The sequence below is a fragment of the Arachis hypogaea genome, chromosome 19, assembly GCF_003086295.3.
Source record: "Arachis hypogaea cultivar Tifrunner chromosome 19, arahy.Tifrunner.gnm2.J5K5, whole genome shotgun sequence".
NCBI classification, from domain to species: Eukaryota; Viridiplantae; Streptophyta; class Magnoliopsida; order Fabales; family Fabaceae; genus Arachis; species Arachis hypogaea.
The window spans coordinates 57,416,441-57,427,654 of NC_092054.1; the positions used below are offsets into that span (position 1 = coordinate 57,416,441).

The 11,214-nt window shown below is 39.1% G+C and overlaps 1 protein-coding gene across 1 annotated transcript; it reads right to left on the reverse strand.

The window, feature by feature from the left end:
* Window positions 1-1,082: 1,082 nt before the first annotated feature.
* On the reverse strand, window positions 1,083-1,472 carry LOC112778374 (uncharacterized). Its single transcript, XM_025822696.1, has one exon. It carries the CDS (start codon window positions 1,470-1,472, stop codon window positions 1,083-1,085), a length of 390 nt encoding a protein of 129 aa, XP_025678481.1.
* Window positions 1,473-11,214: the final 9,742 nt, after the last annotated feature.

The window sequence follows — 11,214 nt, forward strand, 5'->3', positions numbered from 1 at the left end:
CTGCCGCTAGCTACCGTTTCTGTCATAAAACCTTTCAAAATATTTTGACATATAAATTATTATCAAACTAAAAGTTATCAAACAAATTAATAAATACATCATCAATTCAATAGTAATAATTCATATAATAACTTTATCCAAATTCAATACGAAATTTACATTCAAAGTGTATATGTAAGATAATATTTACATTGAAGTTTAATTTCTCAAATAACCACTTCATTCATTTCAACGTAAAATATTATGTCTCAAGTGGGATTTTCTTTGTAAAATATTTAACATAAACATCATGTTGACAAATAAGTTAGTAAATAACTAAATAATAAATTATAAAATTATTTTCAAAAATTATAAAAATGATGCAAATGCTAAAATTTAATCATAGATACAAAGTTTACTCACAGACTAAAATTCAAGAGAGGGATTTCTATTCCATAGGTTCCAACAAGCAAGGAGAGTGGTTCTTTTGAGTATCTAATACCACAAACATAACAATAATAACTCTAATAAGTTAATCTTAATATCAATTGATATAATAAAACCTGTATACCAAAAAATCCCAAATTCTATCTTACCCTAACCCAAAATTTTTGGATTTATTAATATCCATAATTATAAACATGACAAAAATTAAAAATATAGGTAATTATCAATCTAAAGAATCACCTTAACGTCTTAATAATTAGTAATTCTTGAATTAAAGGTGATTTTTCTTTTCTTCAAGCTTAGACTACTTCAATTGAGTTTTGGAATAAAAGCCAACATAAGAGAACACAATAGATAGAGCATAATAGAGTTGGAATAGAAGAGTAGTGAAATTAATTGAAATAAAAGTATATGAAATTATTATTGAAGAAGTGACATGAGGAGGCGAGATCAGAGAGTAGCATTGGCGGTGGGTGGTTCTGTGATGTAATAATATGTGTACATTGAAATGTTTGTGTGTGCCGTTGGAGTAGAAAGAAATGAAGGAAAGGTTATGGGCTTGGCCCATCATTGTTGTTTGTTTTTTTTTTTAATTAGACCCTACAATCTCCCCACCGTAAAAAATTCGATCCCCGAATTTCAAACGCGAAAATACCTTAAGTTTCGAACAAATACGGATATTTGTCGCGCATTACATTCTCAGGTTCCCAGGTTGCTTCTTTCCCCAAATGGTTCTTCAAGACTACTTTTATAGAGGCTACTTCTTTTGAACGTAACTTCCTTATTTGTTGATCAATTATAGCAATAGGTTTTTCTTCAAATGATAAATCTTCTTTCAACTCCACTGATTGGGGACTAAGTACATGAGCTGGATCATGAAGATATTTACGTAACATAGACACGTGAAATACTGGATGAATCATAGACAAATCAGGTGGTAGTGCCAAGTGATACGCCACTATGCCTATTCGTTCCAAGATCTCAAAAGGACCAATACAGCGAGGACTAAGCTTACCCTTTTTGCCAAACCTCATCACACCTTTCATAGGTGACACTCGGAGAAAAACTTGATCACCCACAGAAAATTCTAAGTTACGTCTCTTATAATCAGCGTAGGCCTTTGATTAGCGGACATTTTATACACTTTTTGGAGTTAATTTCATATAGTTTTTAGTATGTTTTAGTTAGTTTTTAGTTTATTTTCATTAGCTTTTAGGAAAAATTCATATTTCTGGACTTTACTATGAGTTGTGTATTTTTTTGTAATTTCAGGTATTTTTCTGGCTGAAATTGAAGGAGCTGAGCAAAAATCTGATTCAGGCTGAAAAAGGACTGCTGATGCTGTTGGATTCTGACCTCCCTGCACTCAAAGTGAATTTTCTGGAGCTACAGAACTCGAAATGGCATACTTCCAATTGCGTTGGAAATTAGACATCCAGGGCTTTCCAGCAATATATAATAGTCCATACTTTGCTCAAGGATAGATGACGTAAACTGGCGTTCAACGCCAGTTCTCTGCCCAATTCTGGCGTCCAGCGCCAGAAAATGATTAAAAGCTGGAGTTCAACGCCAGAAATGGATCCAAACCTGGCGTTGAACGCCCAAAATGGCCTTACTCACGTGAATTACTTAAATCTCAGCCCCAGCACACACCAAGTGGGCCCCAGAAGTGGATCTCTATACCATCTGCTATAGTTTACTCATTTGCTGTAAACCTAGGCTACTAGTTTAGTATTTAATCAACTTTTAGAGACTTATTTTGTATCTTATGACATTTTAGATCTAAACTTTGTACTCTTTGATGGTATGAGTCTCTAAACTCCATTGTTGGGGGTGAGGAGCTCTGCTGTGTCTCGATGAATTAATGCAAGTATTTCTGTTTTCCATTCAAACACGCTTGTTCCTATCTAAGATGTTCATTCGCGCTTAACTGTGATGAAGGTGATGATCTGTGACACTCATCACCTTCCTCAAACCATGAACGTGTGCCTGACAACCACCTCCGTTCTATATCCGATTGAATGAGTATCTCTTAGATCTCTTCACTAGAATCTTCGTGGTATAAGCTAGAACTGATGGCGGCATTCATGAGAATCCGGAAAGTCTAAACCTTATTTGTGGTATTCCTTGTAGGATTCGATGATCGAATGACTGTGAAGAGCTTCAAACTCGCGAGTGCTGAGCGTTAGTGACAGACGCAAAAGGACGAAGAATCCTATTCCGGTATGATCGAGAACCGACAGATGATTAGCCGTGCTGTGACAGAGCATGTGAGCATATTCTTCACTGAGAGGATGGGATGTAGCCATTGACGATGGTGATCCCCTACATATAGCTTGCCATAGGAGGACGTGCGTGCGTGAATCAGAAGACAGAGGAAAGCAGAGATTTAGAAGACAAAGCATCTCCAAAACTCCAACATATTCTCCATTACTGCATAACAAATAACCTTTAATTCATGCTCTTTTGTTCATTCGCAATTCAACTGATAAATATAATTGACTTCCTAACTAAGATTTACAAAGTAACCATAGATTGCTTCAAACCAACAATCTCTGTGGGATTCGACCCTTACTCACGTAAGGTATTACTTGGACGACCCAGTGCACTTGCTGGTTAGTGGTACGAGTTGTGAGAAGTGTGATTCGCAATTCGTGCACCAAGTTTTTGGCGCCGTTGCCGGGGATTGTTCGTGTTTGGACAACTAACGGTTTATTTTGTTGCTTAGATTAGGAAAAAAATTTCTTTTTTTGTTTACAGTCTCCTATTATTGTCGTGTTAAAATTTTAGAATCCTTATTTTCTTTTTAAAATATTTTTCAAAAATAATTTCTCTATTGAATCCTGTGCCAAACTTTAAGTTTGGTGTTTTCTTGTTGAATTTTCTGTGTTTTTCAAAAATTTTAGTTTGGTTTTCTAAAAATTTTAAGTTTGGTGTTCTTCCTTCATGTTCTTGTGTTCTTGTGAGTCTTCAAAGTGTTCGTGAGTTTTCCTTGTGTCTTGATCTTAAAATTTTTAAGTTTGGTGTTCCTTGGTGTTTTTCCTCCAAAAATTTTTGAAAACAAGGAGCATTAGATTTAAAAATTTTAAATCTTAGGCTATCTTATTGTTTTTCTCTCTCTTCTTAAAATTCAAAAATATCTTTTCTCTCTATTTTAAAGCATCTTTTTCGAAATCTATTTCTAAAATTTAGACTTTTATTTCAAAATTTAAAACTTTTTCAAAAATCATCATATCCTTTTCAAAATCTCCTAACCACTTTCTCTCTCCTCACTTTTTCGAAAATCTTTCACTCATTTTGATTTATTTTATTTTGATTTATTTTTATTTTGAAATAAATAAATAAATAAAAATAATTTTTATATCATCTCCCTTTCTCCATCATGGACCTAAGCGGAAATGAACAGTCCAGGAGGACTCTGGGGTCATATTCTAACCCCTCTACTGCTTCATATGGGAGTAGTATCTGTATACCCTCCATTGGAGTCAGTAGCTTTGAGTTGAATCCTCAGCTCATTATCATGGTGCAGCAAAGTTGCCAGTATTCCGGTCTTCCACAGGAAGAACCTACAGAGTTTCTGGCATAGTTTCTACAGATTGCTGATACAGTACATGATAAAGAAATAGATCAGGATGTCTACAGACTATTACTGTTTCCATTTGCTGTAAAAGATCAAGCTAAGAGGTGGTTGAATAACCAACCTAAGGCCAGCATAAGGACTTGGAAACAACTGACAGACAAATTCTTGAATCAATACTTTCCCCCAAAACGGATGACACAGCTAAGGCTGGACATCCAAGGCTTTAAACAAGGAGATAATGAATCTCTTTATGATGCCTGGGAGAGATACAGAGAGATGCTACGAAAATGCCCCTCTGAAATGTTTTCAGAGTGGGTTCAGTTAGACATCTTCTATTATGGGCTTGCTGAAGGAGCTCAGATGTCTCTGGATTACTCAGCTGGTGGATCTATCCACATGAGAAAGACAATTGAAGAAGTCCAAGAGCTCATTGATACAGTTGCCAGGAATCAGCATCTGTACCTAAGTAGTGACCCTTCCATGAAAGAAGAGGTCAAAACAGCAACTGCTGAACTCAGTCCTGTAAAACAAGCTGCTGAATTCAATCAGCAATTGGACTTTCTAACAAAGCAGTTAGCCGAATTCAAAGATAGACTACAAGAGACAAGGATGGCTAATATACATATGGACGAACAGTTTAAGCAAACAAAGCAGCAGCTGTCAAGGCAAATAGCAGAAGAATGCCAAGCAGTTCAACTAAGAAGTGGGAAAATATTAAATACCCCACCTCAAGACAGCAAAAAGCTAAGAAATGAGCAAACCACCCAAAATTCACCTGAGGACAGTAAGAGCCCAAGAAAAAGTAATTCTGGAACTAAAACGCCAGAAAATTGGTGGAAGGCTGGCGCTGAACGCCCAGACCATGCTCAAGACTGGCGTTCAACGCCAGAAACAAGGCAGGACTGGCGTTCAATGCCAGAAATGGGCAAGGATCTGGCGTTGAACACCCAAAATGGGCAGGATCTGGCGCTGAACACCCAAAATGGGCACAATTCTGGCGTTCAGACGCCAGGAACAGACAAGGAGTTGGCATCTAACGTCACTCCAGTTTCTAACTTTGGCACTCAATTGCCAGTGAGGGATCAGACACACACAAATGCTGATAACAACCCCTCTAAAAAGGCTTCTTCAACCACTTCTGTAGGCAGTAAATCTACAGTAACTAAGGTTGAAGAATATAAAGCCAAGATACCTTATCCTCAAAAACTCCGGAAAGAGGAGCAGGATAAGCAATTTGCTCGCTTTGCAGATTATCTCAGGACTCTTGAAATAAAGATTCCATTTGCAGAAGCACTTGAGCAAATACCTTCTTATGCCAAGTTCATGAAAGAGATCTTGAGCCATAAAAAGGATTGGAGAGAAACAGAAAGAGTTCTCCTCACTGAAGAATGCAGTGCAGTCATTCTGAAGAGCTTTCCTGAAAAGCTTAAAGACCCTGGGAGTTTTCTGATACCATGCGTATTAGAAGATAATTGCACCAAGACAGCTTTATGCGATCTTGGGGCAAGCATCAACCTAATGCCTGCATCCACTATCAGAAAGCTTGGCTTAACTGAAGAAGTTAAACCAACCCGGATATGTCTCCAACTTGCTGATGGTTCCACTAAATACCCATCAGGCGTGATTGAAGACATGATTGTCAGAGTTGGGCCATTCACATTTACCACTGACTTTGTTGTGCTGGAAATGGAGGAGCACAAAAGTGCTACTCTCATTCTAGGAAGACCCTTCCTAGCAACTGGACGATCCCTCATTGACGTCCAACAGGGAGAAATAACCCTGAGAGTCAATGATGATGAATTCAAGTTGAACGCTGTCAAATCCATGCAGCATCCAGACACATCAAAAGACTGCATAAAAGTTGATCTTATTGACTCTTTGGTAGAAGAGATCAACATGGCTGAGAGTCTTGAATCAAAGTTGGAAAACATCTTTAAAGATGTTCAGCCTGATTTAGAGGATTCAGAGGACATGAAAGAGCCTCTGAAATTTCTTCTGGAAGAGGAAAAACCTCCTAAACCCGAGCTCAAGCCATTACCACCATCCTTGAAATATGCGTTTCTGGGAGAAGGTGACACTTTTCCAGTGATTATAAGCTCTGCTTTAAATTCACAGGAAGAGGAGGCACTTATTCAAGTGCTAAGGACACACAAGACAGTTCTTGGGTGGTCCATAGGTGACCTTAAGGGCATAATCCCAGCTAGATGCATGCACAAAATCTTATTGGAGGATAATGCCAAACCAGTGGTTCAACCACAGAGGCGGCTAAATCCAGCCATGAAAGAAGTGGTGCAGAAAGAGGTCACCAAATTACTAGAGGCTGGGATTATTTATCCTATTTCTGATAGCCCCTGGGTGAGCCCTGTCCAAGTCGTCCCAAAAAAGGGAGGCATGACAGTGATTCATAATGAAAAAAATGAACTGGTTCCTACAAGAACAGTTACAGGGTGGCGCATGTGTATTGACTACAGAAGGCTCAATACAGCCACCAGAAAGGATCATTTTCCTTTACCATTCATAGACCAGATGCTAGAAAGACTAGCAGGTCATGATTATTACTGCTTTTTGGATGGCTACTCAGACTATAACCAGATTGCAGTAGATCCCCAGGATCAAGAGAAAACAGCATTCACATGTCCATCTGGAGTGTTTGCTTATAGAAGGATGCCATTTGGGCTATGTAATGCGCCTGCAACCTTCCAGAGATGCATGCTCTCTATTTTCTCTGATATGGTGGAAAAATTTCTGGAAGTCTTCATGGATGACTTCTCAGTATATGGAGACTCATTCAGCTCCTGTCTTGATCACCTGAAACTTGTTCTGAAAAGATACCAAGAGACCAACCTAGTTTTAAACTGGGAAAAATGTCACTTCATGGTGACTGAGGGGATTGTCCTTGGGCATAAAATCTCAAACAAGGGAATAGAGGTAGATCAAGCAAAAATAGAGGTAATTGAAAAATTACCACCACCTGCCAATGTTAAGGCAATCAGAAGCTTTCTGGGGCATGCAGGATTCTATAGGAGGTTTATAAAGGATTTTTCAAAAATCGCAAAACCTCTAAGCAATCTGCTAGCTGCTGACACGCCATTTGTGTTTGACACAGAGTGCCTGCAGGCATTTAAAACACTGAAAGCTAAGCTGGTCACAGCACCAGTCATTTCTGCACCAGACTAGACGTTACCATTTGAGCTAATGTGTGATGCCAGTGATCACGCCATTGGTGCAGTATTGGGACAGAGGCATGACAAGCTTCTGCATGTCATTTATTATGCTAGTCGCATTTTAAATGATGCCCAAAAAAATTACACAACCACAGAAAAAGAATTACTTGCAGTGGTTTACGCCATTGACAAGTTCAGATCATACTTAGTAGGATCAAAAGTGATTGTGTATACTGATCATGCTGCTCTTAAATATCTATTCACAAAGCAGGATTCAAAACCCAGGCTCATCAGATGGGTGTTGCTTCTGCAAGAGTTTGATATAGAAATAAGAGACAGAAAAGGGACAGAGAACCAAGCGGCTGATCATCTGTCCCGGATAGAGCCAGTAGAAGGGACGCCCCTCCCCTCTCTTGAGATCTCTGAGACTTTTCCGGATGAGCATTTATTTGCCATTCAGGAAACACCATGGTTTGCCGATATTGCAAACTATAAAGCTGCAAGGTTCATACCCAAGGAGTACAACAGGATACAAAAGAAGAAATTAATTACTGATGCAAAGTACTACTTGTGGGATGAACCCTATCTCTTTAAGAGATGTGCAGACGGAATAATCCGTAGGTGTGTGCCTAGAGAAGAAGCACAGAGGATCCTATGGCATTGCCATGGATCACAATATGGAGGCTATTTCGGAGGTGAGCGAACAGCCACCAAGGTCCTCCAATGTGGCTTCTATTGGCCCACACTCTATAAAGATTCCCGAGAGTTTGTACGTAACTGTGACAGTTGCCAAAGAGCTGGTAATCTGCCTCATGGTTACGCCATGCCTCAACAAGGAATCTTGGAAATTGAGTTGTTTGACGTATGGGGAATTGACTTCATGGGACCTTTCCCACCATCATACTCAAACACTTATATTCTGGTGGCAGTTGATTATGTATCAAAATGGGTTGAGGCCATTGCCACACCCACCAATGATACTAAAACGGTGCTGAAGTTCCACCAGAAACATATCTTTAGCAGGTTCAGTGTCCCTAGAGTACTAATCAGTGATGGGGGCACTCACTTCTGCAATAAACAGCTTTACTCTGCCATGTTTCGGTATGGGATTCGCCACAAGGTGGCTACTCCATATCATCCACAAACTAATGGGCAAGCTGAAGTCTCTAACAGAGAATTAAAGAGAATCCTGGAACGGACAGTAAATACCCGTAGAAAAGATTGGGCACGGAGCTTGGATGATGCTCTGTGGGCTTACAGAACAGCATTCAAGACCCCTATAGGGACCTCTCCATACCAACTCGTGTATGGTAAGGCATGTCACCTGCCTGTGGAACTGGAACATAAGGCCTACTGGGCAACCAGATTCCTAAACTTTGATGCCAAATTAGCAGGAGAAAAACAATTGCTCCAGCTAAATGAGCTAGAGGAATTCAGATTCACAGCTTTCGAAAATGCCAAGCTTTATAAAGAGAAATAAAAAAAGTGGCATGACAGAAAGCTGTCATCTAGAATCTTTGAACCAGGACAGAAGGTTCTATTGTTTAACTCTAGACTCAGGCTATTCCCCGGAAAACTGAAATTCCGGTAGAGGGGACCATACGTGATTACAAGCGTATCACCATATGGTTTTGTGGAGCTTCAAGATATTGATTCTGATAAGAAGTTCATTGTCAATGGACAGAGAATCAAGCACTATCTTGAAGGCAACATTGAGCAAGAATGCTCAAGGCTGAAGCTAGATTAAAAGCTCAGCAAGGTCTAGCTAAAGACAATAAAGAAGCGCTTGCTGGGAGGCAACCCATCCATGGGGCAACAATCCTCTAAGCATTTTGCCCTATTTTTATTTTTATTTGTGTATATAAAGTCCACTGACACTAAGGTGAGGAATCAATTGTATAAGTCCACAGAGTTACAGAAGGACTCGGCACACAAAACAGAGAAAAAGAGCTCACTGGCAAGAAAACGCCAGTAAAAGTGTATTTTGGGCGTTCAACGCCCAAAATGGGCATCCACTGGGCGTTGAACGCCATTAATGGTAGCAACTGGGCACTGAACGCCCAAAACAGGCAGTGTTTGGGCGTTCAAACGCCAGGATGGCAGGGAGGAGACAAAACTCATTTTTATTCAATTTTTTCATTCTAAATTTTGATTTTCATACTTCAATACATGATTTCTTACATAAACATGTTAAGAACCTTGATTTCTAAATTCCATAATTTCTTAAAACCCTACCCTAAAAATATCAAATGTATTTTAATCCATAAGCACCAGGCCTCTTTGCAAATTCAATCCAACTCTTTTCAAAATTTTTTTTTCTTTACAAATCTATCTTTTCAACTCATCAATATCTTTTTCAAAACCTCCACTTTATCTGTTTCAAAATCTAAATCTATCTTTTTCAAAAATCTTTCATATCCTCTCAATTTTAAACTATATCTTCTCTTATCATATCTTCTATCTTATCTTTTCCAAATAAATCTTTTTATCATATCCTTATCTCTTCTTTTTCAAAAACCCACCCTCCCCCCCTATAAATTTGAGTTCGGCCTCCCTCCTCTCCCATCAACAATTACACCTAGCTCTCCTTCTATCCCTCTCCTTTCTTTTCTTTTGCTTGAAGACAAGCAAACCTCTAAGTTTGGTGTGTTTATCCGCGATCACTAAGATCATGGCCCCCAAAGGAAAACAACCCGCTCCAAGAGGAGCAAAGAAAGAGAGCGTTCCAAAACCACTTTGGAATCAAGGGAAGTTCTTATCTAAAGAACATTCAGACCATTATAACAAAATAATGGGTCTGAGATCAGTGATCCCGGAAGTTAGATTTGATCTGAAAGAAGATGAATATCCGGAGATCCAGGAGCAAATTCGAATCAGAAACTGGGAAGTCCTAGCTAATCCTGAAACGAAGGTGGGAAGGAATATGATCTAGGAGTTCTATGCTAATATGTGGCAGACTGACAAGCAAAAACTATCTGGAACTGCCTTCTATGAATATCGGACCATGGTCAGAGGAAAGATTGTTCATACCACCCCTGACAAGATCAGAGAGATCTTAAAGTTACCTCAGCTGAAAGATGATCCAGATTCCTTCAACAGGAGAATGATGAGAACAGACAAGGGTCTGAATAAGATTCTAGAGGACATATGTATCCCTGGAGCCAGGTGGACCACCAACACAAAGGGTATCCCAAATCAACTCAAGAGAGAAGATCTCAAACCAGTCGCCAGAGGATGGCTAGACTTCATTGGGCATTCTCTGTTGCCTACTAGCAACCGTTCTGAAGTCACAGTTAAAAGAGCAGTGATGATCCATTGCATCATGATGGGAAAGGAAGTGGAAGTTCACCAGCTGATCTCAGCTGAACTCTACAAAATTGCTAACAAAAATTCTAAGGAGGCCAGGTTGGCTTATCCAAGCGTGATATCGCTGCTCTGCAAGGATGCTGGAGTAAGGATGGGAATAACTGAGTACATCTCAGTTGAGAAACCAATCACCAAGGCATCAATGGAAAAACAACAAGCGCAGGAGGATCCCACCAAGAAGAAAACGCAAGAATTCCTCCCAGAAATCCCTCAATCTGAATATTGGGAGTATCTTGAGATGTCTATCACCATGATACGGGAAGCTATGGAGCAAATAATAAAAGAACAGAAGGAACACAGTCAAATTCTTACCTATATGTTTAAAGAACAAGAGGAGCAAGGGCGTGACTTAAGGGACTTGAAGCGCTAGAAGTTATCTCTTGCAGGACTGAACACCCCAAGGATCAGAGGAACCCCTGTTCCCCCAGAATAAAGGTTGTTAAATTCCAATTTCTGCTTTAAATCTGTGATAGTGTCATTAGAAAAGTTCACCTTAGGAGTCATATAGTAGTAATTAGTATCTATTTTGATCTTATCTCCAATTAAGCTATAGTTTATTTTTCTTATCCTCAGCAAACATGAATAAAATAGTAGATCTTTTGAATAAGAGGCAATAAAATTTCGAGTTTTAATAAGAGAAATTCTAATTAGTTACATGTGGTGGTAATACTTTCTGTC